This window comes from Phytophthora ramorum (assembly GCF_020800215.1).
Source record: "Phytophthora ramorum isolate Pr-102 chromosome Unknown Phyram_PR-102_s0006, whole genome shotgun sequence".
Taxonomy (NCBI): Eukaryota; Oomycota; class Peronosporomycetes; order Peronosporales; family Peronosporaceae; genus Phytophthora; species Phytophthora ramorum.
The window spans coordinates 430,096-457,549 of record NW_027150652.1 but is presented as its reverse complement, the minus strand read 5'-3'; the positions used below and the strand labels follow the sequence as shown (position 1 = coordinate 457,549).

Below are 27,454 nucleotides of genomic sequence, written 5' to 3'. Positions count from 1 at the left end.
GGGCCACACTGTCCCCAATGTGGGTCTACGTCGTCCACGCGAGGACGACTCGAACGCTTCGGGCTCGAAGCGTTCGCGCAGCGGCAATGGAACACCGCTCGCTGCCGCTGGAGCCTTATCGACTCCGCGGGAGGGAGATGACTCCACTCCATCCGCTGTTGTTGCGGCCTCGCGCACTGAGCCAGTGCGCGAGCCGTGGATGCCGTCTCAGTTTGAGATCAGCAGCCGATTCGGTGCGACCGTGCCACCGAATCTGTACGCGCTGTATTCGTGCAACTCCATCGTTGATGATGACGTCGCGAAGCGATTGCACTTTGATCCGATGATGGATCAAAGGCGCGACTACTACATCGGGCTCTTCCATGAGCTCCGATGGTTTGCGACCAAGACGACTTCTCGCAGAAGCAAAGTGCTCGAGTGGCAGGCACTTTGTCAAAGTTGGAGTGCCTTTGTTGAAAACTTCAACAAGAACCCCGCTGGCTATCGCGACCGGATTAGCCAGGCGCGGGAGCGCTACGAGAAGTTCTCGAAGCGTGGTAAACTTAAACGACTGCACCATGGTGCAGTAGGTATCGGACTTCCTTGCGCAGTGCTTTACGACACTGCTTGTGAGTACTGCTACCCCGGAGCAGTACGCATCACCGAGCGGGACATTAACGGGTACATGTACCTGACGACCTCAAGACCCTGCGCGCCAGTTTTCAGGCGCAGGCGTCTTCTCGTGCTGCGGATAATCGCAGCACTTATTCGAGTGCTGTAGGCGACTACAGCGCTCGCCCAAGTTTTACATCCTTCGGCGGAGGTGGTGGTGGCGGCCTTCGTACGCCGTCACCATTTCCGGAATGTCCTCCATCAGGACATTCCGTGATTCCCACGTGGAGGAAATCCTCTCCAACGAATTCGAAAATGAACCGGACCTCGGATCTGGTTCCGATGACCAACAATTCGCTGGACGATCCAGCGAGTTGCCCCGCGTGCGTCTCGCAACGGGGGTGGGGTGGGGGAGGGGGGGGGGGGGGGGGGGGCGGGGGGCGGGAAGACACCCCCGGGTTAGGTCAACCAAACCTTGAGTCTCGCTTGGAGGCTGTTGAGCGTCTCCAAGCGTCGCAGTTCGCTGCTCTGCGTCAGGAGCTGAGCTTGTTGAAGGCTCAGCTCGCGGAGGTTGCGCAGACGACCTCGAACGTAAAGGTCGAGGTCGAGGCGAGGCTCTCTGGCGCCTTGAAGCGCGTCGCCGCGCTCGAGAGCGCTTGGCGAGTCACCAGACGTAGGTGACTCGTGCTGCACGTACGGCTTCAGTCGCCCAACGTAAAATGTTTAGTGCAGGCGCATGCTGGACGGTATGTCCAGTGTGTACGCGTTGCCATGCTTCGCCAACACGGTGATTGGCCCAATGAAGCGCGGAGCAAGCTTGCTTGCTCCGAAATCGGAAACTGCATGTTTAGCTAGGTTCTGCGTAGCTAACAGAACTAATGAACCAACTTTAAATTCATTTGTGTTTCCCCTGCCGGTGTTATCGGCGCTCAGCTTCTGTCGACCGACAGAAGCTGCAATTGCATCCTGGACAAACCGAATTACGGCTTGTCGGCGCTGGACAAAGTCCATTGCATCCGAGCTGAACCCCTGGTTCAGTTCGTGCTCCTTGTTCGCAGCAGGCCCGGCCTGCGCGTGATGTTCGTTGTCGTTTAAAGTGTCTACGCCCGTCGTAGACACTGTCTTGTTGTCGTCATGACTGCGCGCAGGACGTGCGCGAGTCGTCACAGCTGATACATTGCTTGTATCAGCGTGCTTATCCGGTTGTTTTGAATTAACCGGATATCCTCCCCCACTTAAGGAAGGAGCTACCGCACCGAGTACGCTCGGTACGCGTGGGTGCCTCATGGCATTCACGTAGAACGGTGTGTGTCCTGTCGAGACATGCACCGAGTTGTTGATGGCGAACTCCGCCATCGGCAAGCAGTCGCTCCATTGATGGAACGAGTGCGCGTAGCTCTTCATGGTGTCAACCAGCACGCGGTTGACACGCTCTGTTTGTCCGTCGGTCTGCGGGTGATCCGCAGGCGACATGGACAACTGCGTCCCAAGAAGTGTAAACGCTTCTTGCCAGAATCGCGCTGTAAAGCGCGGATCCCGATCCGATCCGACACGATGTCGAGTGGCATACCATGGTGTCTAAACACCAGGTCAACAAACAGACATGCCGTCTGTTTGGCTGTCACCCCGGCTGGTACTGCAGCAAGATGTACCATCTTGCTGAAGCGGTCAACAAAGACCACTATACCAGTCCTCCGCTTGTTGTCTTGCGAAAGAACAAAAACAAAGTCCATTGAAATGGACTGCCAACACTCCGACGGAGTCGGTAGTGATTGAAGCGGAGCCTGCGAGTTGGGCGCAGGCTTCACGCGCTGGCATACCTCGCAAGCACGAACGTACTTGCGTACCCATTTGTACTGGTGACTCCAATAGAAGTCACGCGAGAGAAGCAAGTATGTCTTCTCACGGCCAGGATGTCCCGATGTCGGGGCATAGTGATACTCGTACGTGATCTTGAGTTTCAACTCATGATCATCCGGCAGGACAATGCGATCTGCGTTGTCGTCGACTGCGCTGTAAAGCAGCAGACCATTGTGTACACGATAACGGAGTACACGAGCACGAAGGTGTTTTGGCCAGCTTCTGACGAGACTTGTCAGAAGGTGTGGAGAAGTACTCCAACAACTGCTTCGCATCCGCATCATGCGTGTATGCGGCCTTCACGTCATCCAACAAGGACGACGAGGGTGTAGTCGGCATCTTGCGCCGCATAATCTGGTCGACGCGAAAGCGCGTCGGCCACGACATTCAACCTTCCAGGTTTGTACTCAACCTGGAAGTTGTATTCAGCAAAGAATGACAGCCACCGTGCCATTCTTTGTGATATGTGCGGCGACTTGATCGCCGTACGCAACGATGCGTGGTCGGTGTAGACCACGAATGGTCTACTCCCAAGTAGATACACTCGAAACTTTGCGAGTGCATACTTCATGGCAAGGAGTTCCTTGTCATGTACCGGGTAATTGCGCTCAGCTGGCTTCAGCTGACGCGATTGGTAGTAAACCACCTTCGTGATCGTGTTGCATCAGTGCGCATCCGATCGCGAAATCGGATTCATCACACACAACGTGGAATGGGCGATCTTGGTCGGCCACCGCCAAGATCGGCGCCTCAGTCAAGCCCTGCTTGACTGCTTCGAAGGCCTGCTGACAATCAGCAGTCCATTCCCATGCAGCCTCTTTCTTCAAGAGCTGCGACCGCGGGCGAATCTTGCCCGCGTAGTTGCTCACGTACTTGCACAAGTACGTGGCGAGTCCAAGGAACTGCCGCAGTTCCTTTACGCTTGAAGGCGTAGGCCATTCATTGATCACTCTGACCTTTCCTGGGTCAGGGCCTACGCCGTTCTTCCCCACGAGACACCCAAGTACGGGTATCTCGGTCGCCCCGAAGATACACTTCTTCAGGTTCGCGTAGAGCTTGTGCTTTCGCATGAGCTCAAGCAACTTGCGGAGATGCTCTGTATGCATCTCCACATCCGACCGTCCATTCACAGCCCGGCTGTGAATGAATACATCATCGAAATAGCTCGGTGCGAAGCTGCGCACCGAGCGCAACAAGTGCGTGACGCACCTGTTGAACGTCGCTGGGGCGTTCTTCAGCCCCTGCGGCATCACGAGCCACTCCCAGAGCATGCTGCTCGGAGTGCTTACCGCTGTGAGAGGAATATCACTCTCACGCATGAGGATCTGATAGAACCCGTCTCTCAGATCAAGAGTACTGAAGATAGTACTCGAGGTCATCGAATCGATGATCACATCTTTTCGAGGTATCGGCGTCTGCGCCGGTACCGTCGCATCGTTCAGCTTGTTCTACGCATGAACGATGCGCCACCCGCCCTGTGGCTTCTTGACACAGAACGTAGGCGCGCTATGCGGGGACTTCGATTCCCGCGCTTGTCCTGCCTTGCGACGACTTTCAAAGAAGTCGTCGGTTGCCTTGACTTGCTCACGCAATACTTCGTTCCCGGCACGAGATCAATCTCGTGCTGAACACCCTTATCCTGTGGTAACTCCGCAGGAATGTCGTCCGGGAGTACATCCTTGTACTCACGCAAGACCTTGTAAAAGGGGCTCGCCTTGAGCGAGTCCCAGCCTTGCTCGTCGAAGCGTTCCTTCTTCGACTTTGCGCTGAGGGCGTCCGCGCCCTCAGAGATGAGCTGATTCAGCTCTTCTGCTTCACACGTCACCCTCTCGACGTCCGAGAGGATGCAGATCTGCTCGATGCGTCCATCGTGCAGTTCGCGAGCGAAACGCTTCCAGCTTGTGACTGGGAGCGACATCAACTCCGACGCTAACGTCGGAGGATTATCCAGCCTCATCTTCTTGTATTGGAGACCAATACTCGTACGCGTCAAGACACTCAATGTCTCGACGGTCGTCTCCAACTCCTGTGTCTGCCAGGCAGACACTGCTTTGAGCGTCTCGGTCCCTGACCGAGACTTGCGCAGCTTTTCTCGCTTGCGCCGTTCACTTCTCGTGCGGAGCCCGGCTCCGCGAGTTTCTTCTTGTCCAGGCCCGGCCGTGGACAGTTGTTCCTTGTATTCGCCGGCGGGTTTTACCCGCGGGCGCACGCGTTCAAGCCCGGCTTGATCGCGCATCGCTTCGTCGTACAGCCCGGCTGCACGCGAGCTCGCAAGCATTTCCGGTGCGGGACGTTTGCAACCGTCCGCACTGCTTGCAGCGTCGGCTCCCAGAGCCGACGCGCCTTCTTTGCCTCGACGCCTAACGGCGGAGTGTCTTTCGACCAATTGTGTGTCGACATTATCTGTCGACACGACCGCGTCACCCCGGACGCTTCGAGACCCTCTCGAATCCGATTGAATCAGGCCCTGCTGATTCGTTTCACATCTTCTTCCAACGACTCTCGCAGTCGTTGGCGTTCGCTTCGGGTGACCGGAGACAGCCGCATTCCGCGCTGTCTCTGGTGGAGGGCCGCATGCACCACGTGGTGCATGTGCTGCGCCGACAGGGCCATCGCTCCCTGTCGCGCTGCTGCTGCTCCCGAAGCGCACGATTGTGCGCTTCGTCCAGTCGATCACCGGATCATGCCGTGCAAGCCACGGCATGCCCAACACCATATCGAACTTATCGTCCAGTTCCAGAACGATAAGCTCGTCGACGAACTCCTTCTCTTGATAAGAGAAGCGTACGCGTACGATACACTTCTCGGTTCTAACAACGACACCCGTTGCTAGCCTCACTTCCAATAGACTTCGAGGTGTTTTCACCTCCTCGAAGTCAAGCCTTGGAAGGCTCTGCAGTCGAACAAAGTTGTTCGACGCTCCACAGTCCACTAGAGCACGAAGAGACTTCTCTCTCTTCGAGCTTACCTTCAGGATGACAAGGTTCGGCTTGTCATCTTACTTCTTGCAGTGAGATTGACTCTCACTGGGGGCAGCGATCTTCATTGCAGCGTGTCCGATGTCGACACGCTCGATCGCATCACCAGCAGGGCGCCCCGCGCCTGCTGGTCCCTTTAGTTTTTTGATTGCCCGTGACGATACCCAGTATCGCCACGACGACTCTTCGCTGCGTGCCCAGGTGCTGTGCACTCGCGGGCGTAGTGACCGATGTTTCCGCAGCGGAAACAACGCACATTCGTTGATCCACGACGCTGCTGGTTCCCAGCAGCCGTCGCACTCGAGAGGTCCATTGGTTCGGGACCTCCCGACGGCCTTACCACCGGTCGTGGCATCAGCCGCGGCGCGTTCACATGCAGTTTAGCCTGCCGCAGGCTAAACTCTTCTTGCATTGCGAGCGCAATGGCAGCTTCGAGAGTATTGGGATACTCTCGGAAGAGATAGGTCTTCACAGGCCCATCTCTAAGGCCCTTCATGAACGTGACGACCTTTGTCGCCTCGTCGATCGGGTTGGTCACGATGTTCGAGACCAATTACCGTGCTCTTTGGCGTAAGCATGCACGTCATGCTTGCCCTGCTGCAGATCGAGGAACTCCGCCCTCGATCGGAACTCGTTCTGCGGGGGCTCAAACGCTAGTTTGAGCTTCTCCTTGAACTCTTCGTACGTACTAAAGCACGTAGGGTCCGTGAGTCAGCGTCCATACGCTCAACTCCTTGCCCGTCCGCCAAGACATGACATGGCGAACGCAACCTTCGACAACGGGTCGACGATACGTCGAGCCGTAATGGCAGTGTCGACCTCGACAATCCAACGGAGGAGAGGTTCCCCCTCTCTTCCAACGTAACTGCTTACGTGGAGTTTTAATGACTCCACGCGCGGTGTGGCCAATGGCGACATCGAAGCTCGAGCAGTGGTTTCACGCTGTTCCTTCACGATGAAACCCAGAGCTACACCGTGTTGCTCCGTCGGCGATAGCGTTCGCAACATCGTTGCTACCGCCGCTTCCCCAATGACTATTGACAGTCGTTGGAGGGCCTCCCACTCTGGTTCCGACAGGTGGGGGCAGTCTGCACGCGCAACATGCGTTGCAGACGTGTTTGGGCTACCCACGGACATGTTACTGTCCGAGGGCAGGTTCTCAGCCCCGCGTTCGTATTCCATACGAACGTGTTAGTCGGTCGTTGGACGGACTACAAAGTGCTACCAGGTGTAATGGGTCTGCTTAGAGCCACTACTTAAGCTTACACGTGTGCGCACGTGTATGAGGAAGCGTAGGAGTATTTAACTTAAGTTCAGTATACTTGTATCCGCAAGTATACTTAAACTAAGACAAAGGGACCGAACGATAGCTTTGGTGCCAAATGAGAACTGTATTGATTGTAAATGGGGTTTCCTCCTAAAACTGATATTTCTAATGAGAGGTTCTGCCATTGGATGGCTGGCAGAACCCCTATCTATTGAATGACTCTGATTGGTAGAAAGGTGTTACTTTCTACCAGTCATATGCCTTTTTCTATGAATGTGGACCACCCTGTGGAGTGGTCACCTGAATGTATTCCTTAGTGCATGTTGCACTAAGGTAGGAGGTGAACCGAATGTGTAGCCCCGCTACAAGGCTGTTTAGCCACAACACCCTTGTGTAGTGCGCGTGGGTTCGATCCCCACGCGAGTCACCGGCTGAAACCCAAGCGGTCCACTCTGTTTTACTCGCGGCGGCTCGCACCGTGGACGCTCTCAGTGTTGGACGTCTCCGCCGGCACGCGGACGTGGAAGGCATCATTCTCGTTCGTGTTCTCATTCGCCGCAGGGTCGACTGCGTCGTTGCCTTCGTTTTCGTTTTCGTTCACCGCAGGACCGGCTGTGGCGTCGTTATTGTTCACGATCGCATTCTCGTATTCGCGGACAACATCCGGGACATCCCGGAGGAGTGCGGCGCGAGGCTCCCACGTATCTTCGTCCGGAGGGAACCCGAGCCAGCGTACTCGGTAACGTCGCGCGGTCGGAACCGCGTGCTTGGAGCGCGTACTCGTACGGGTATGGGCATACGTACGAGGTGGAGCCTCGTGCTCCACAATACGGTCCACGATCCAGCGGATATCACCAGCCGAGTCGACAATCGGCGGGGGACCTTCGCGACGATAGACCTCGCGTCCTGGTCGCCCAGGATGACGTGGACGAGGCAGTGAATTGGGCGCGGGACGCTCAGCTTGATGCTGAGGCGGCAGAGGAGCGGGCTCGTCGGGCGGAGGGTTCAGCAGCGGCTGCTCGCCAAACGAGTGCGGAACTGCTGTAACGGACGCGGGAGCTGGAAAGGCGCGTGTTCGGGGCTCCGCAGATGGCAGCACGTCCGCGCGAGCGGACGGATGGCTCGGATGGCTCGATGGCAAGGCGGGCACGTCGGGAGGGACGTCCTGCTCATGTTGCGCCGGCGGATGCTCCGGGGCCGACGGGATTGTATCTGCGTGGTATTTCTTGAGTCGCCCGACGTAGAACGTCGGATGTAGTCGTAGGGAAGATGGTATGTCCAGTGTGTAGGCATCACCGATTACCTTCGTAACCCTGAAGGGACCAATAAAGCGCGGCGCGAGTTTGCTCGCGCCAAGATTCGTTACAGCCGAAGAGCGTATGCCGTCTGTCGCCAAGAGCACACGATCTCCTGTCGTAAATGTAGCCACGTTCTTGCGCCCACGTTTGTCGGCGTTCTCCTTCTGCTTATCCACTGCTTCTTGCAGTGCATCTCGTACAAATCGGGTGACCGATTGTCGCTGCAGCACGAACTCAGAGACGGCCGCATCATCGACTGGACGCGCCGGAGGCTTCGGCACGTAGTTAGCTGCGACGGGATCGGTAGCCGGGCCATGGTTGATTAACGTGCGCGCAGTCCAATCTGTCAGTGAAGACACCGCGTTGTTCGGCGTCGCAAGGGTCCGTCTCGACTTCGCGCGGGTGACTGCATTCAGCGTCACGGACTTGTGGGCTGCACTCGACAAGGGAGCTGCTGGTGGTGGTGGTGTACCATCCGTGCTCACCACTGGTAATACCGGTATCGGTATCGGTGTGTCTGTGTTCGTACTACCAGCACCATCATTTCCTTCCCCACCCAGAGTGGAGCCACGAGGCATCGTGGGGAGGCCCACGGCGAGCAGAGCGGGAACGCGCGGGTGCCGCGCGTTATTTACAAAAAAAGGGGTCAGACCCGTCGATGCGTGTTCCGCGTTGTTTAGCGCAAACTCGGCAAGCGGCAAAAAGGAGCTCCAATTAGTGAACGAAGTCGCGTAACTTCGAAGGACATCTTCGAGGACTCGGTTGACCCGCTCCGTTTGACCATCCATCTCCGGATGCACCGCCGTTGACATGAGCAGCTTCGTTCCCAGAAGTTGGAAACGACTCGACCAGAATGCCGACGTGAACCGCGGATCGCGGTCAGAGACGATCGATTCAGGTAAGCCGTGGTTTCGAAAGACCGCGTCAACGAAATGCATCGCGGACTCAGCCGCGGTGATCGTGTCGGACACCGGAATGAGATGCACCATTTTGCTGAACCTATCCACCTACACCAAGACGCCAGTCCGACCGTCGGCATCGGGTGGAAGCCCGAAGATGAAGTCCATCGACACTGAGCGCCACGCCTCAGTTGCAATCGACAGGGGTCGCAGGGGAGCCTGCGACGACTTTGACGGCTTCACGCGCTGGCAAATCTCACAAGTACGGACCCACTTGCGCACCCATTTGTACATGTGGGGCCAGTAGAAGTCGCGGGACACTGCCGCGAACGTCTTTTCGCGGCCCAAGTGACCACCGACAGGGCTGTCGTGGAACTCGTGGATGATACGAGCGCGCAGATCATCGTCGTTCGGGATGGCGATGCGGGGAGCATCGAATCGATCGATGCTATACGTCAGCAGATCGCCGTCGAGTTGATATCGATTAATCTGATTGCGCGTGTTGTTCGGCAGCGCGCGGAGTGTTTTATCACTGGGGGAAAGAAGATGTGCTAGGATGGCGGCATATACCGCGTCGTCGTTGTACGCAACGGCGATTTCTTCGCGTAGCGGCATTTCTGGAGTCATGTTCATCAGGTTGACACCTGATGTCAAGCACATCGTGCAGTGATCTTCGTCATCCTCGTCTTCGTCAATCACTTGACGACCCCGCGTCGCTCGTGGATCATAGTCTGGACGCCGAGACAGAGCATCGGCGAGGATATTGTTCTTGCCGGGCTTGTAGTGCACGACGAAGTTGTACTCAGCGAAGAACGACAACCATCGTGCCATGCGTTGAGACAGATGTGGGGATTTCATCGCTGTGCGCAGCGATGCGTGATCCGTGTACACCGCGAACGTCTGTTCTCCGAGCAGATACACTCTGAATTTGATCAGAGCGTATCGCATCGCAAGAAGTTCCTTATCGTGGACGGGATAGTTGCGTTCGGCCGGCTTCATCTGTCGTGATTGATAGCTCACGACTCGTTCGCAGCCTTCGTTGTCAAACTGCATGAGCGCGCACCCAATAGCAAAGTCTCTAGCATCGCAGACGACGTGAAACGGCTTCACGTCATCTGGGATCATCAGTATTGGCGCCGAGGCCAAGCTCTTTTTCACCGAGTCGAAGGCTACTTGATGCTCGGGGCGCCACGACCACGTGGCGTCTTTCTTCAACAGCGACGACAGTGGCTGTATCAAGCCGGCATATCCATTCGTATACTTGTGCAAGTAGTTAGCGAGGCCCAACCACTGACGCAACTCAGTGGGGTTTGATGGTGGTGGCCACGAGCAAGTAGACGACACTTTTTCCGGGTCAGCACGGACTCCGTTTTGGCTTACGTAGTGATGGAAGGTATGGATCTTGACACCGTGAAGCTTGACGGAGCGGAGGGAGGGCAGCACTCTGGGCGAGACCGGAGCGGAGACTGGAAACCACTTGATGGGTAGAACGAAGATTCGAAAGTGATTGATTGAGGTCTTTAGCTCGCTAGCCTTCTCGCTACTCTAGACCTACTGGATACACACTACTTGATTCTTTACTGGATACTGAGTTACTTCAGCCAATGAGAGAGCGCCACGTCGAAGCCCATCTTGTACCTACAATCTTGTACCCACAGGTGGCGTAATCGACAGTGGCGTAATCGTCGGTGGCGTAATCGGCGTGGGTTCGGATTGGACCGGTTCGGGTTAACCGGTTCACGGTCAACAACCGATACCAAACCGGTAACCCTCCATACCCTCAATACGCCCCCTCAATGCGAACTCCCATGAATGCCGAGAGCCGCCGTCAGCTCCGTGTGGCGTGGTCCCGCAAGCGCCTTCGTCATGATGTCCGCCAGCATCACAGAAGTCTCGCAATACTCGAGCTTCACTTCACCGCGTTTCACTTCGTCGCGGATGTGGTGGTACTTGATGTCGATGTGCTTGGCGCGGCCGTGGTTCACCGGGTTCTTGGTCATCTTGATGCACGACTGGTTGTCTTCACGGATCATGAGCTCGGGTCCCGTCTCGTTTGCAGCCGCCAGAATCTCGCACAGCAGGCGATGGATCCACTTGCCCTCTTGGATAGCCAGACTGAGCGCGATGTACTCCGCTTCGCTCGTGGACAGCGACACACTTGACTGCTTCTTGCTTCCCCAGCTCACAGGCGCACTCATCAGCATGAACGTGTAGCCTGAAGTGGACTTGCGGTCCGCGAGGTCGCCGGCCCAGTCCGCGTCCGAGTAGCCACGAAAGTCGACCTTGTCGCCCGGCTTGAAGCAGATGCCATGCGTCTTGGTGCCTTGCAGGTAGCGAAAGATGCGCTTGACCGCAACCCAGTGTTCCTCTTGGGGGTTCTCCATGAAGCGCGACACATAGCCAACGGCGTACGCGATGTCCGGGCGCGTGGCGGTCATCAGGTGCATCAGCGCACCAACAGCTTTGCGAAACGGAGCGTTCACCTTGGTCGCCGCGTCGCTTGGAACCAGTCGAGTGCTCATGTCCACCGGACTCACCACAGCCTTGCACTCGTCCATGGCGAAGCGTTTCAGGATGTCGTCCACGTAGCGACGCTGGCACATGGTCACGCTGCCGTCCGGGCCGTCCACCAGCTCGATCCCGAGAACAAACGCGCACTTGCCGCTGTCGGTCATCTCGAAGCGCGTCTTCAGGTCCGTCTTCGTGCGCGAGATCCGCTCGGGCGAACTTCCGGTAATCAGCACGTCGTCCACGTACACCAGCACGAGCACGCACTGACCGTCCACCACCTTGATGTAGAGGCACGGATCGAAGGCCGACACTTGGAAGCCGATAGAGCACATGAACTCGTCGAAGGTCTCGTTCCACACGCGCGAAGCTTGCTTGAGACCGTAGATGGCCTTCACCAGTTCCAGGCAGTCGAAGTCACCATCCAGCTCAGCGCCTTCGGAAACCACGCAGAACACCACCTCCTTCATGACCCCGTACAGGAACGCTGTCACGACGTCGAGTTGGTCGAGAGGCCAGCCGAAGTACTTGGCGATCGCGATGATCATGCGCAGCGTCACGTACTTGGCCACGGGCGAGAACGTCTCCGTGTAGTCGATGCCGTACTTCTGCTTGAAGCCCTTGGCCACGAGGCGCGCCTTGTACTTCTCGATCGAGCCGTCCGCTTTGCGCTTGATCTTGAACACCCACTTGGTGCCGATGGCGCGCTGGCCGCTGGGCAACTTGGCAGCTCGAAACACACCACGCAGTCGCATCGACTTGAGCTCCGCGCGGATCGCCTTGCGCCAGTGCACTTGATCCGGACCGTTCACAGCCTCTTGGAACGTCGTCGGCTCCGATAGATCGGCTGCTGTTTCCACAGCGTTGGCACTGGCACGCCAAAACACTGGAGGCGTCGAGTCGTCGTCTTCATCTTGGTCCCCAGACTTTTCTTCTTCGTCCGGTTCAGCTCGGCGCGAGGAGGATACATCCGGCGCACTTGCTTCTTCGAAGCCAGCTCGGTGGCGAACGGGACGCGATCTTCTGGCAGTGTCGTCGTCGCCACTCGGTCGGCTCTTGCGCTTCCCCGCCTGCTTGAAGCTCGTTTGGCGCGGTCCATCGTTGTCGTCCAGGTCCAGCGCGTCCAGGTCCAGCGCAGCATCATCGACGTCTTCATCCGAAGTATGCGCCGAAAGTCCAAAGGCCGACTCATCGAAGTTGACATCGCGACTGACAACCACCTGCCCCGCCTCGATGTCATAAAGTCGATACGCCTTGGACACTTCTTCGTAGCCGAGGAACAACCCGGCGCGAGCCTTGGGGTCCCACTTGCGCCGCTTTTACTTCGGCGTCAGGATGTACGTCTGGCATCCGAACACACGCATGTGCTTCACACTTGGCTTGGACTTGTACACGATCTCGAATGGAGTCTTGTGCTCCACCTTGGGTGACGGCAGGCGGTTCTTCACGTAGATGGCCGTCATGGCCGCCTCAGCCCAGAAACACTTGTCCAACTTGGCGTGATGCAGCATGCTGCGGCCGATCGTGACGATGGTCCGGATGGCACATTCTGCCGTGCCGTTGGTCTGGTGCGCGTACGGAATCGTGGTTTGCTGCTCGATGCCTTCGACTTCGTAGAAGGCCTTGAGCGAGTTGGTCGCGAACTCACGAGCTCCGTCGTGCCGCACAAACTTGATCTTCTTGCCGAACTGCGTCTGCACCTTCGTGACGTACGTCTTGATGCAGTCTTCGCTCTCCGACTTGGCACGCAGGCAGAACCCCTTCATGCATCCGCTGGCTTCGTCCACGATCAGCAGCAGATACTTGCTGCCACCCAGAGACTCTTCTTCCATGGGGCCGCAGATGTCGAAGTGGAGCAGCTCGAACGTGTCGTAGCGACGCTTGTCACGGTTGCTTGGGAACGGCTTCTGGACCATTTTCCCTTGCTGACAGCCGCGACACACGCTTGGTCCGCTCGACTTGGAAGGTGCTTCGCGTCCTTGATCATGTCGTTGTCGACCATCTTGCGAAGCACCTCCACCGGAGCGTGACCCATACGCGCGTGCAGGTCGACCGTCTTCCCACTGGTCGCCGCATTCGCCGATCGCTGAGGCGTCTGGGGCCAGTAGAGGCCATCCACGAGGTTCACCGCCACCACCACTTGCTTGGAGGCCTTGTGCGCAACGCGCATCTGGGTGCCGTCGAACACGACTTGGAACAGACCACTCTTGTTGATCTGTGGCACGGAGAGCAGATTCTTGCTCATGCTCGGCACGTACAGCGCGTTCTTGATCTCGATGTCGCGCTCGTCACCGTTGGGCAGAACCACTCGTTCCACGATGGTCCCCACACCCATGATGGCCGCCTTGTTGCCGTCGGCCACCGAAAGTTCGCCCTCGTTTCGCTCAATCAAATGGGCGAACTTGGCCTTGTCGTTGCAGATGTGGTGCGTTGCGCCGCTGTCGACCGCCCACATGCCGAGCATATCCTTGCCCGTCGAAATGCCACACTCCAGTGAGACCGCGAACGCCACTCGATCATAGCCGTAGCCGTAGTCGTAGCTGGCGTCGTCGTTCCTCCACTGGGCATTGTTGGCCCCGCGTCCACGGCCATTGCCATTGCCGCCGCGTCTTGGGCCCCGATTCTCGTCCTTCTGCTTGGTCGAGCACTTGTCGATGGTGTGCCCCAATTTCCCGCAGTACGTGCACTGGCGAGACTCTCGGTCGGTGTTGAACGCCTTGGCCGCGTCCTCCGTCTTCACCGTCGCCGTCTTCTCGCCTTGCCGCTTGATGTGCTCATTCGTCAGCACCTTCACGACGTCTTGCGATCGCAGCTCAGCGCTGCTCATCTCCAAGTTCAGCACGACGTTCTCGTAGCTCTTGGGGAGACTGCGCAACAGGCAGATCGCCACGTCCTCGTCCTCCATCTTGGCGCCGATGCTGCTGAGCTTGGCGCTGATGTTGAGGACCTCGTTGCAGTGATGCAACACGTTCCCGCCTTCCGACATCTCCATGCTGAAGAGTTGGCGCTTCAGGTAGATGCGACCAGCCTTCTGCGAACCACCGTACAGCGTCTTCAAGCGCGTCCACGCAACCCACGCTTCCTCGCAGTCGTCGACCACATGGTGGTAGTCCGCGTCCATGTGGAGCAACATCAGTCCGAACGCGATGTTGCTCGACTTGACGTACTCGTCCTTGGGCCGCGAGTCCGTGAAACTCGGCGTCGTCTCTCGGTTCACGACATGCCACACCGACTTGGTCAGGAACACGCCACGCATGTAGCGGTTCCACATCGCGTAGTTGTCTCCGTTGAACTTGTCGATGGAGACCTTGGTGGAGGCGTCGTGGGCAGAGGACATGGTGCTTGGGCTCATAACCTGATGGAAGGTATGGATCTTGACACCGTGAAGCTTGACGGAGCGGAGGGAGGGCAGCACTCTGGGCGAGACCGGAGCGGAGACTGGAAACCACTTGATGGGTAGAACGAAGATTCGAAAGTGATTGATTGAGGTCTTTAGCTCGCTAGCCTTCTCGCTACTCTAGACCTACTGGATACACACTACTTGATTCTTTACTGGATACTGAGTTACTTCAGCCAATGAGAGAGCGCCACGTCGAAGCCCATCTTGTAATGGGTCTGCTTAGACCCACTACTTAAGCTTACACGTGTGCGCACGTGTAGGAGGAAGCGTAGGAGTAAATTACTTAAGTTCAGTATACTTGTATCAACAAGTATACTTAAACCTAGATAAATGAACCAAACGGAAGCTTTGGTGGTAAATGAGAACTGTATTGATTGTAAATGGGGTTTCCTCCTAAAACTGATATTTCTAATGAGAGGTTCTGCCATTGGATGGCTGGCAGAACCCCTATCTATTGAATGACTCTCATTGGTAGAAAGGTGTTACTTTCTACCAGTCATATGCCTTTTGCTATGAATGTGGACCACCCTGTGGTGGTCACCTGAATGTATGCCTTAGTGCATGTTGCACTAAGGTAGGAGGTGAACCGAATGTGTAGCCCCGCTACACCATCCCCCCGTTAGGATTTGACGTGCCGGTCTCGACACGTCAATCCGTATTTTCTTCGGGAGAACACGTGCTCATTCCCAATGAGCACGCCAACGACGTCTTCGTCCAAGACGCCGGCCGCTTCGGCAACAGCAAGTGCTGTCGTCGCCTCCAAGGCGACGACGGCCGCTGCCTCAGCCACGACCGCTAGTGGCATCGCCTCGACGGCGATGCCGACAAGCGCGGCAACAGAGAGTCGCCTCTCTGTTGCTGGATACCACTCGAGATGGCATGAGAAACATGCCATCCGAAACAAGACAGGCAAGATAATTGCTGTCGAAACCGGAGTGGGCATCTACTCTCCGGGTGGAGAGGGAGTTCCCCTCGACTACGGAAGCGAAGTCGAGGAGGGGGAACTCGAAGGAGACAAGGACATCTTGTCTCCGGGCCACACTGACCTCAATGTGGGTCTGCGTCGTCCACGCGAGGACGACCCGAACGCTTCGAGCTCGAAGCGTTCGCGCAGCGGCAGTGGAACACCGCTCGCTGCCGCTGGAGCCTTATCGACTCCGCGGGATGGAGATGACTCTGCTCCATCCGCTGTTGTTGCGGCCTCGCACACTGAGCCAGTGCGCGAGCCGTGGATGCCGTCTCAGTCTGAGATCGGCAGCCGATTCGGTGCGACCGCGCCACCGAATCTATACGCGCTGTATTCGTGCAACGCCATCGTTGACGATGACGTCGCGAAGCGAGTACACTTTGATCCGTTAACGAATCAAAGGCGCGACTACTACATCGGGCTCTTCCATGAGCTCCGATGGTTTGCGAGCAAGAAGACTTCTCGCAGAAGCAAAGTGCCCGAGTGGCAGGCACTTTGTCAAAGTTGGAGTGCCTTTGTTGAAAACTTCAACAAGAACCCCGCTGGCTATCGCGACCGGATTAGCCAGGCGCGGGAGCGCTACGAGAAGTTCTCGAAGCGTGGTAAACTTAAACGACTGCACCATGGTGCAGTAGGTATCGGACTTCCTTGCGCAGTGCTTTACGACACTGCTTGTGAGTACTGCTACCCCGGAGCAGTACGCATCACCGAGCGGGACATTAACGGGTACATGTACCTGACGACCTCAAGACCCTGCGCGCCAGTTTTCAGGCGCAGGCGTCTTCTCGTGCTGCGGATAATCGCAGCACTTATTCGAGTGCTGTAGGCGACTACAGCGCTCGCCCAAGTTTTACATCCTTCGGCGGAGGTGGTGGTGGCGGCCTTCGTACGCCGTCACCATTTCCGGAATGTCCTCCATCAGGACATTCCGTGATTCCCACGTGGAGGAAATCCTCTCCAACGAATACGAAAATGAACCGGACCTTGGGTCTGGTTCCGATGACCAACAATTCGCTGGACGATCCAGCGAGTTGCCCCGCGTGCGTCTCGCAACGGGGGTGGGGGGGGCGGGAAGACGCCCCGGGTTTGGTCAACCAAACCTTGAGTCTCGCTTGGAGGCTGTTGAGCGTCTCCAAGCGTCGCAGTTCGCTGCTCTGCGTCAGGAGCTGAGCTTGTTGAAGGCTCAGCTCGCGGAGGTTGCGCAGACGACCTCGAACGTAAAGGTCGAGGTCGGGACGAGACTCTCTGGCGTCTCGAAGCGCGTCGCCGCGCTCGAGAGCGCTTTGGCGAGTCACCAGACGTAGGTGACTCGTGCTGCACGTACGGCTTCAGTCGCCCAACGTAAAACGTTGGGTGCAAGCGCATGCTGGACGGTATGTCCAGTGTGTACGCGTTGCCATGCTTCGCCAACACGGTGAATGGCCCAATGAAGCGCGGAGCAAGCTTGCTTGCTCCGAAATCGGAAACTGCATGTTTAGCTAGGTTCTGAGTAGCTAACAGAACTAATGAACCAACTTTGAATTCATTTGTGTTTCCCCTGCCGATGTTATCGGCATTCAGCTTCTGTCGATCGACAGAAGCTGCTATTGCATCTTGGACAAACCGAATTACGGCTTGTCGACGCTGGACAAAGTCCATTGCATCCGAGCTGAACCCCTGGTTCAGTTCGTGCTCCTTGTTCGCAGCAGGCCCGGCCTGCGCGTGATGTTCGTTGTCGTTTAAAGTGTCTACGCCCGTCGTAGACACTGTCTTGTTGTCGTCATGACTGCGCGCAGGACGTGCGCGAGTCGTCACAGCTGATACATTGCTTGTATCAGCGTGCTTATCCGGTTGTTTTGAATTAACCGGATATCCTCCCCCACTTAAGGAAGGAGCTACCGCACCGAGTACGCTCGGTACGCGTGGGTGCCTCATGGCATTCACGTAGAACGGTGTGTGTCCTGTCGAGACATGCACCGAGTTGTTGATGGCGAACTCCGCCATCGGCAAGCAGTCGCTCCATTGATGGAACGAGTGCGCGTAGCTCTTCATGGTGTCAACCAGCACGCGGTTGACACGCTCTGTTTGTCCGTCGGTCTGCGGGTGATCCGCAGTCGACATGGACAACTGCGTCCCAAGAAGTGTAAACACTTCTTGCCAGAATCGCGCTGTAAAGCGCGGATCCCGATCCGACACGATGTCGAGTGGCATACCATGGTGTCTAAACACCAGGTCAACAAACAGACATGCCGTCTGTTTGGCTGTCACCTCGGCTGGTACTGCAGCAAGATGCACCATCTTGCTGAAGCGGTCAACAAAGACCACAATACCAGTCCTCCGCTTGTTGTCTTGCGGAAGACCAAAAACAAAGTCCATTGAAATGGACTGCCAGCACTCCGACGGAGTCGGTAGTGATTGAAGCGGAGCCTGCGAGTTGGGCGCAGGCTTCACGCGCTGGCATACCTCGCAAGCACGAACGTACTTGCGTACCCATTTGTACTGGTGACTCCAATAGAAGTCACGCGAGAGAAGCAAGTATGTCTTCTCACGGCCAGGATGTCCCGATGTCGGGGCATAGTGATACTCGTACGTGATCTTGAGCTTCAGCTCATGATCATCCGGCAGGACAATGCGATCTGCGTTGTCGTCGACTGCGCTGTAAAGCAGCAGACCGTTGTGTACACGATAACGGTGTACACGGGCACGAAGGTGTTTGGCCAGCTTCTGACGAGACTTGTCAGAAGGTGTGGAGAAGTACTCCAACAATTGCTTCGCATCCGCATCGTGTGCGTATGCGGCCTTCACTTCGTTCAGCAAGGACGACGAGGGTGTAGTCGTCCTGACGACGCCAACTGCGTTGGCGTCGGCCTCTTGCACCGCATAATCTGGTCGACGCGAAAGCGCGTCGGCCACGACATTCAACCTTCCAGGTTTGTACTCAACCTGGAAGTTGTATTCAGCAAAGAATGACAGCCACCGTGCCATTCTTTGTGATATGTGCGGCGACTTGATCGCCGTACGCAACGATGCGTGGTCGGTGTAGACCACGAATGGTCTACTCCCAAGTAGATACACTCGAAACTTTGCGAGTGCATACTTCATGGCAAGGAGTTCCTTGTCATGTACCGGGTAATTGCGCTCAGCTGGCTTCAGCTGACGCGATTGGTAGTAAACCACACGATCACGACCTTCGTGATCGAGTTGCATCAGTGCGCATCCGATCGCGAAATCGGATGCATCGCACACCACGTGGAATGGGCGATCTTGGTCGGCCACCGCCAAGATCGGCGCCTCAGTCAAGCCCTGCTTGACTGCTTCGAAGGCCTGCTGACAATCAGCAGTCCATTCCCATGCAGCCTCTTTCTTTAAGAGCTGCGACAGCGGGCGAATCTTGCCCGCGTAGTTGCTCACGTACTTGCACAAGTACGTGGCGAGTCCAAGGAACTGCCGCAGTTCCTTTACGTTTGAAGGCGTAGGCCATTCATTGATCACTCTGACCTTTCCTGGGTCAGGGCCTACGCCGTTCTTCCCCACGAGACACCCAAGTACGGGTATCTCGGTCGCCCCGAAGATACACTTCTTCAGGTTCGCGTAGAGCTTGTGCTTTCGCATGAGCTCAAGCAACTTGCGGAGATGCTCTGTATGCATCTCCACATCCGATTTCCCATTCACAGCCCGGCTGTGAATGAACACGTCGTCGAAATAGCTCGGTGCGAAGTCGCGCACCGAGCGCAACAAGTGCGTGACGCACCTGTTGAACGTCGCTGGGGCGTTCTTCAGCCCCTGCGGCATCACGAGCCACTCCCAGAGCATGCCGCTCGGAGTGCTTACCGCTGTGAGAGGGATATCACTCTCACGCATGAGGATCTGATAGAACCCGTCTCTCAGATCCAGAGTACTGAAGATAGTACTCGAGGTCATCGAATCGATGATCACATCTTTTCGAGGTATCGGCGTCTGCGCCGGTACCGTCGCATCGTTCAGCTTGTTATACGCATGAACGATGCGCCACCCGCCCTGTGGTTTCTTCACACAGAACGTAGGCGCGCTGTGCGGGGACTTCGATTCCCGCACTTGTCCTGCATTGCGACGACTTTCAAAGAAGTCGTCGATTGCCTTGACTTGCTCACGCGGCAGTGGCCACTGTCGCGTGACGCAGTACTTCGTTCCCGGCACGAGATCAATCTCGTGCTGAACACCCTTGTCCTGCGGTAACTCCGCAGGAATGTCGTCCGGGAGTACATCCTTGTACTCACGCAAGACCTTGTAAAAGGGGCTCGCCTTGAGCGAGTCCCAGCCTTGCTCGTCGAAGCGTTCCTTCTTCGACTTCGCGCTGAGGGCGTCCGCGCCCTCAGAGATGAGCTGATTCAGCTCTTCTGCTTCACACGTCATCCTCTCGACGTCCGAGAGGATGCAGATCTGCTCGATGCGTCCATCGTGCAGTTCGCGAGCGAAACGCTTCCAGCTTGTGACTGGGAGCGACATCAACTCCGACGCTAACGTCGGAGGATTATCCAGCCTCATCTTCTTGTATTGGAGACCAATACTTGTACGCGTCAAGACACTCAGTGTCTCGACGGTCGTCTCCAACTCCTGTGTCTGCCCGGCAGACACTGCTTGTAGCGTCTCGGTCCCTGACCGAGACTTGCGCAGCTTTTCTCGCTTGCGCCGTTCACTTCTCGTGCGGAGCCCGGCTCCGCGAGTTTCTTCTTGTCCAGGCCCGGCCGTGGACAGTTGTTCCTTGTATTCGCCGGCGGGTTTTACCCGCGGGCGCACGCGTTCAAGCCCGGCTTGATCGCGCACCGCTTCGTCGTGCAGCCCGGCTGCACGCGAGCTCGCAAGCATTTCCGGTGCGGGACGTTTGCAACCGTCCGCACTGCTTGCAGCGTCGGCTCCCAGAGCCGATGCGTCTTCTTTACCTCTACGCCTAACGGCGGAGTGTCTTTCGACCAATTGTGTGTCGACATTATCTGTCGACACGACCGCGTCGCCCCGGACGCTTCGAGACCCTCTCGAATCGGATTGAACCAGGCCCTGCTGATTCATTTCACATCTTCTTCCAACGACTCTCGCAGTCGTTGGCGTTCGCTTCGGGTGACCGGAGACAGCCGCATTCCGCGCTGCCTCTGATGGAGGGCCGCATGCACCACGTGGTGCATGTGCTGCGCCGACAGGGCCATCGCTCTCTGTCGCGCTGCTGCTGCTCCCGAAGCGCACGATCGTGCGCTTCATCCAGTCGATTACCGGATCATGCCGTGCAAGCCACGGCATGCCCAACACCATATCGAACTTATCGTCCAGTTCCAGGACGATAAGCTCGTCGACGAACTCCTTCTCTTGGTAAGAGAAGCGTACGCGTACGATACGCTTCTCGGTTCTAACAACGACACCCGTTGCTAGCCTCACTTCCAATAGACTTCGAGGTGTTTCCACCTCCTCGAAGTCAAGCCTTGGAAGGCTCTGCAGTCGAACAAAGTTGTTCGACGCTCCACAGTCCACTAGAGCACGAAGAGACTTCTCTCTCTTCGAGCTTACCTTCAGGATGACAAGGTTCGGCTTGTCATCTTGCTTCTTGCAGTGAGATTGACTCTCACTGGGGGCAGCGATCTTCATTGCAGCGTGTCCGATGTCGACACGCTCGATCGCATCACCAGCAGGGCGCCCCGCGCCTGCTGGTCCCTTTAGTTTTTTGATTGCCCGTGACGATACCCAGTATCGCCACGACGGCTTCTCGCCGCGTGCACAGGTGCTGTGCACTCGCGGGCGTAGTGACCGATGTTTCCGCAGCGGAAACAACGCACATTCGTTGATCCACGACGCTGCTGGGAACCAGCAGCTGTCGCACTCGAGAGGTCCATTGGTTCGGGACCTCCCGACGGCCTTGCCACCGGTCGTGGCATTAGCCGTGGGGCGTTCACATGCAGTTTAGCCTGCCGCAGGCTAAACTCTTCTTGCATTGCGAGCGCAATGGCAGCTTCGAGAGTATTGGGATACTCTCGGAAGAGATAGGTCTTCACAGGCCCATCTCTAAGGCCCTTCATGAACGTGACGACCTTTGTCGCCTCGTCAATCGGGTTGGTCACGATGTTCGAGACCAAGTACCGTGCCCTTTGGGCGTAAGCATGCACGTCATGCTTGCCCTGTTGCAGATCGAGGAACTCCGCCCTCGATCGGAACTCGTTTTGCGGGGGCTCAAACGCTAGTTTGAGCTCCTCCTTGAACTCTTCGTACGTGCTAAAGCACGTAGGATCTGTGAGTCGGCGTCCGTACGCCCAACTCCTCGCTCGTCCGCCAAGACATGACATGGCGAACGCAACCTTCGACAACGGGTCGACGATACGTCGAGCCGTAATGGCAGTGTCGACCTCGACAAGCCAACGGAGGAGAGGTTCGCCCTCTCTTCCAACGTAGCTGCTTACGTGGAGTTTTAATGACTCCACGCGCGGTGTGGCCGATGGCGACACCGAAGTTCGAGCAGCGGTTTCACGCTGTTCCTTCACGATGAAACCCAGAGCAACACCGTGTTGCTCCGTCGGTGATAGCGTTCGCAACATCGTTGCTACCGCCGCTTCCCCAATGACTGTTGACAGTCGTTGGAGGGCCTCCCACTCTGGTTCCGACAGGTGGGGGCAGTCTGCACGCGCAACATGCGTTGCAGACGTGTTTGGGCTACCCACGGACATGTTACTGTCCGAGGGCAGGTTCTCAGCCCCGCGTTCGTATTCCATACGAACGTGTTAGTCGGTCGTTGGACGGACTACAAAGTGCTACCAGGTGTAATGGGTCTGCTTAGACCCACTACTTAAGCTTACACGTGTGCGCACGTGTAGGAGGAAGCGTAGGAGTAAATTACTTAAGTTCAGTATACTTGTATCAACAAGTATACTTAAACCTAGATAAATGAACCAAACGGAAGCTTTGGTGGTAAATGAGAACTGTATTGATTGTAAATGGGGTTTCCTCCTAAAACTGATATTTCTAATGAGAGGTTCTGCCATTGGATGGCTGGCAGAACCCCTATCTATTGAATGACTCTCATTGGTAGAAAGGTGTTACTTTCTACCAGTCATATGCCTTTTGCTATGAATGTGGACCACCCTGTGGTGGTCACCTGAATGTATGCCTTAGTGCATGTTGCACTAAGGTAGGAGGTGAACCGAATGTGTAGCCCCGCTACACATCTTGTACCTACAATCTTGTACCCACAGGTGGCGTAATCGACAGTGGCGTAATCGTCGGTGGCGTAATCGGTGTGGGTTCGGATTGGACCGGTTCGGGTTAACCGGTTCACGGTCAACAACCGATACCAAACCGGTAACCCTCCATACCCTCAATACGTAGCACCCAAGCACCGGAATTTCCGGTGCGCAGAAGACACACTTCTTGAGATTCGCGTAGAGCTTGTTCTCTCTCATCACTTGAAAGACCTGCCTCAAGTGCCGCAGATGCACGTCTACCGCGCTGAGACCCTCTTCAGTGTGACTGTGCACAAAAATGTCATCGAAGTAACTCGGAGCAAAGTCACGAAGCGGGCGTAGCACATGGGACACCATGCGATTAAATGTGGCTGGTGCGTTCTTCAGACCTTGGGGCATCACGAGCCACTCCCAGAGCATACCGCTGGGCGTACTGACTGCCGTGAGAGGTACATCGCTCTCTCTCATGAGGATCTGATAGAAGCCATCGGTCAAGTCGATGGCACTGTAAATGACGCTGCCCGACATGGAGTCCGGTACCATGTCCTTCCGCGGGATCGGTGTCTGCGCCGGGATGGTGGCATCGTTCAGCTTGTTAAAGGCGTGTACGATGCGACAACCTTCTTCACACAGAAGGTCGGGCTCGAGTGAGGCGAGATGCTCTCACGGACGTGACCGGCTTGGCGGCGGCCTTCGAAGAAGTCGTCGATGGCCTTGACTTGATCACGCGACAGTGGCCACTGCCGCGTCACGCAGTACTTCGATCCAGGCACGAGGTCAATCTCGTGGCGCACTCCGCGATCCGCTGGCAGCTCCGCAGGGATCTTGTCTGGAAAGACGTCGGCAAACTCGCGAGCTGTCTCGTAGACCGGATTGCCGGACGCCTTCAGTGATTCCCACGACTGCGCAGCGAAGCGCTTCTCGCGCACTGACTTTGGTTCAGCGCTTTTCGGGCGCGACGACGTGTCATCATGGGCAATTGCGTTCATCTCGTCAGACACTGGGTTGGCATCGGTGATCAGGCACACTTGCTCGATGTCACCAGCCTTGAGATCCCGGAGGAAGCTCTTCCAGGAGAGACCTGGCAGGTCCGTGATGGACTTGGCGTCGCGAGGTGGACTCGCGACCTTGATCATTTCGAGCGTGGTTGGGAACACCTCCCACATATTCGACTGCACAGACCGACTCGATCGGTGGCGTCGTGAGTTCCACTGGACTGCGGCGCGGCTTCAAACGTCTCCGCGACCGTCGGGATGTCTTCGTGCGTCTCGAGCCCCTGCTCAAGACCGATGTTTCGCTGTCGCCGGATGATGCTTCACCCTCCTCTAGGCGCGAGAGGCCATGCTCAACCGCGCCGCTCATACGCGGGAGCAGCTCCTGCTCGACCGCGGTATCGTCATACGGGAGCCCCTGCTCGACCGTCTTGATGGCATGCAGGAGCCCCTGCTCGACCGCTTCGTTGGCATACGGGAGCCCCTGCTCGACCGTCTTGATGGCATGCAGGAGCCTCTGCTCGACCGCCTCGTTGGCATGCGGGAGCCCCAGCTCGACCGCTTCATCATCATACGGGAGCCCCTGCTCGACCGTCTCGTATACATGCGGGAGCCCCTGCTCGACCGTCGTGCTTGTCGTTGGGAGCGCCGTGCGCTCCGCCGTCTTGTTCCTCGTCCGCGGGAGCCGCGGATGCTCAACCGCTCGCCTCGCGCGCCCGTAACCGGACGGGTGTTCGACGCTGTCGTCATCAGTCAACAGTACTGCGCAAGTCGTGCAGAGAGGGCCATCGCTCGCTCTGCGCACGACTGTGACATGGGGCCAGTCTCTTGGTGCCACCAAGAGGTGCGTGAAGACTTCGCTCACATCGAAGTCGCGTCGCCGTTTGACTGACCGGGCTAACCAGTCGATCTGGGGCTGATACCAGGACAGCCATGGTATACCCAGGATACAGTCAAACCCGTAGTTCATCTCAAACACAATGAAGTTGTCATTGCTGCGGAAGCCGTCGAACACATACGGTAACGAGACTTCTCGTCGCGCGACACGGAACGGCTTTCCATCCGCAAGCTTGACAACGACATCACCAGGCACATCACGCACGGGAACACCCGCGGGTAGGATCGACAGGCATGAAGCGCGGAGGAAATTATTCGTCGCTCCTGAGTCCAGGAGTGCGCGGAGTGGTCGTCGGACACCGGCGACAATAATCAGCCTCGAGTCGCCACTAGCAGTGGTGGCATTAAAGTGTGCATAGAGCACAGGGGGGGGGCTAGGAGTTCGGGCTGCCGCTGGGGGACCCGGACCTCCGTTTCAGCCAGTAGGTCGCCCCGCACCTACTGGCCCCGGCCGTTTTTTGGCTGTGCGGCCGGAATCCTCTCGTCGGGCGTGACGTGCTTCATGTGGGCGAGGATCGGAGCTGGCGCGCGGCACACCGCCGCGCGATGACCAGGCTTTCCGCGGCGGAAATAATTCAGCGAGAGGTCATTCTGACCACCGCGGCCTCTCCCAGAGGACGACCACCGTCGATTCTGCGAAGCCTCGATCGTATCGATCTCAATTGGCTCGGGTACCGACACCCGAGTCTGCGCAGGCATCATCTTGGCGTATGACGACGTCACCAGGTAGTCCTCGCGTAGCGCGAGAGCAAAGGCTTCTTCCAACGTGGCAGGCTCGGCGCGCGTGAGACAGTACCGCGTCATACCTTCGCACATACCAAACACAAAGACATGGACTTGGGAAGCCATGTCGATCGGCTTCGTGACGATACACGATGCAAGGTGTCGGGTTCTCTGGACGTAGTCGCACATGGCCATCTTGCCTTGCTTTAGGGCGAAGAATGTATCTCGAACGCGCGATTCATCCTGCGGTGGTTCGAAGGCGAGACGCAGGTCGCTCTGAAGTGCCTCCAGAGTCGGGAACGCGTACTGGTCGACGACAAATTTGCCGAGAGCCCATTCTTTGGCCTTTCCGGACAAACGGGATAGCAGGAAGTTCACCTTGGCTGACGGCGCCTCGAGGCGATCGCGATGTCGATCTCTCTGAACCAGCGATTCAGAGGTAGGCGATCAGGACCCTCGCCAGAATAGGAGGATGTCTCCATCTTGACGGCATTGTTCTTGGACGCATGCGAGGGAGTTGATACTCGCCGTTTTGCTTCGGCGAGCTCGCGGTCCATGAACTCTTGGATGTCTTGGTGCTGTTGGTCGGGGGTCGCTGAGATCAGCAGCGACGTGACGACGGTTTCTCCGGACACCGCCGCGAGGCGGTGCAACGCTTGCCACTCGATAGACGCGACGAAAACCCAACGATTTTGCAGCACCTTTGTGTGCTTTGTGTAACGGGCCAGGTGAGTGCCCGTCACTAGCTTACACGTAGCGGTGAGGAAGCGTCCAATAAGCTCAGGTATACTGAGACCAAGTGTTTAGTCTAGGGTAAAATCAACTCTGGTTATTATTGGGACCGGGGCGGGTGGCCCTCGGATCCATGTAAACCACTCAAATGTAGGTCGACACCTGATTGGTCGAAATGGGTCTGGCTCCCCACTTTCAACCAATCGCAGGATGACAACGAGGCACACGCTAGCCGCGTGCCTTTGTACCTACTTTGTAGATCTACCTATATAGATCTACCTACATATGTAAATGGGAGGGGCCCATTACACTTCCTCCTACACGTGCGCACACGTGTAAGCTAAAGTAGTGGGTCTAAGCAGACCCCCTACACTAACCGTTAATAGCCGTATTCGTAAGGACTCCAAGTGGCTTCGAGGCATGGTGACAAGCGGCTAAGGAATCTTTGGTTTCAAACCCAATAGCAGTACGGCAATTGCTGATGGCACAGACATCAGATTCGGCGTTTCCTCCTAACACTGACGGCATCTTGAAAAGTGACGACAGCCAGGACGGATGTTCACAACTAAAAGCCCGAAGGATGTTCCTCCGCGTCGACTCACTGGAAAGAAAGTTACGCAGAGTACTGCACTTGACGAAACGGATTTAATCGTGAGATCTGCGCGCGCTGGTTTTCATCATCTCGCCTCGAGTGAACATGTACTTAAACATCAGACTGTGTATGATCGTGTACGTTTTCTTCAACGCATCGACCAGCATCCGTTGGCCTCACCGGCGTTCACGTTTCCTCGCGGGGTTGTTACTGTGTCGATACCGACTTTCTATACTGATTACGGTCGACTGCATACAACGGCCAACCAATCACATCTCAATACTTGTAACGGGGTTACATGAAGAGTGCCTGTCACTCTTCCGAGTTGGGTACAACATCACTGACAGGTGGATGATGACCCCACCCATACATAAATCATATAGGAGAAACTAAAGTTGACTTAGGAATTGTATTGCAAGACGATCTCTTGGAAACTAACTATAAATATATCAGTCTATAAACTACGTTGTCTAAGTCAACCGTTTCCCAAGACCGGGAACTTGTGAACTGCCGTTCACTTGGAGTTTGTATGCTCCTAACACTTCCTCAAGCGCAATGTGCTGTGTGACTCCCGT

At 56.6% G+C, this 27,454-nt stretch overlaps 4 protein-coding genes across 4 annotated transcripts; 2 read left to right on the top strand and 2 right to left on the bottom strand.

The window, feature by feature from the left end:
• Positions 1-14,214: 14,214 nt before the first annotated feature.
• Positions 14,215-14,753, bottom strand: KRP23_6958 (Retrovirus-related Pol polyprotein from transposon TNT 1-94; the record flags this gene model as incomplete). Its single annotated transcript, XM_067892210.1, has 2 exons — positions 14,215-14,268; positions 14,349-14,753. The coding sequence occupies 2 exons, from the start codon at positions 14,751-14,753 to the stop codon at positions 14,215-14,217; spliced, it is 459 nt and encodes a 152-aa protein (XP_067744112.1).
• A 737-nt stretch (positions 14,754-15,490) lies between these two features.
• KRP23_6957 (uncharacterized protein) lies at positions 15,491-16,594 on the top strand (the record flags this gene model as incomplete). Its single annotated transcript, XM_067892209.1, has 1 exon — positions 15,491-16,594. One exon carries the CDS (start codon positions 15,491-15,493, stop codon positions 16,592-16,594), a length of 1,104 nt encoding a protein of 367 aa, XP_067744111.1.
• An 82-nt stretch (positions 16,595-16,676) lies between these two features.
• Positions 16,677-17,072, top strand: KRP23_6956 (uncharacterized protein; the record flags this gene model as incomplete). Its single annotated transcript, XM_067892208.1, has 1 exon — positions 16,677-17,072. The coding sequence occupies one exon, from the start codon at positions 16,677-16,679 to the stop codon at positions 17,070-17,072; it is 396 nt and encodes a 131-aa protein (XP_067744110.1).
• Positions 17,073-17,242: 170 nt separating this feature from the next.
• On the bottom strand, positions 17,243-26,112 carry KRP23_6955 (Transposon Tf2-6 polyprotein; the record flags this gene model as incomplete). The annotated part of the gene is made up of 8 exons (XM_067892207.1): positions 17,243-17,261; positions 17,372-21,426; positions 21,549-22,381; positions 23,333-23,534; positions 23,615-24,070; positions 24,126-25,161; positions 25,275-25,975; positions 26,044-26,112. 8 exons carry the CDS (start codon positions 26,110-26,112, stop codon positions 17,243-17,245), a joined length of 7,371 nt encoding a protein of 2,456 aa, XP_067744109.1.
• Positions 26,113-27,454: the final 1,342 nt, after the last annotated feature.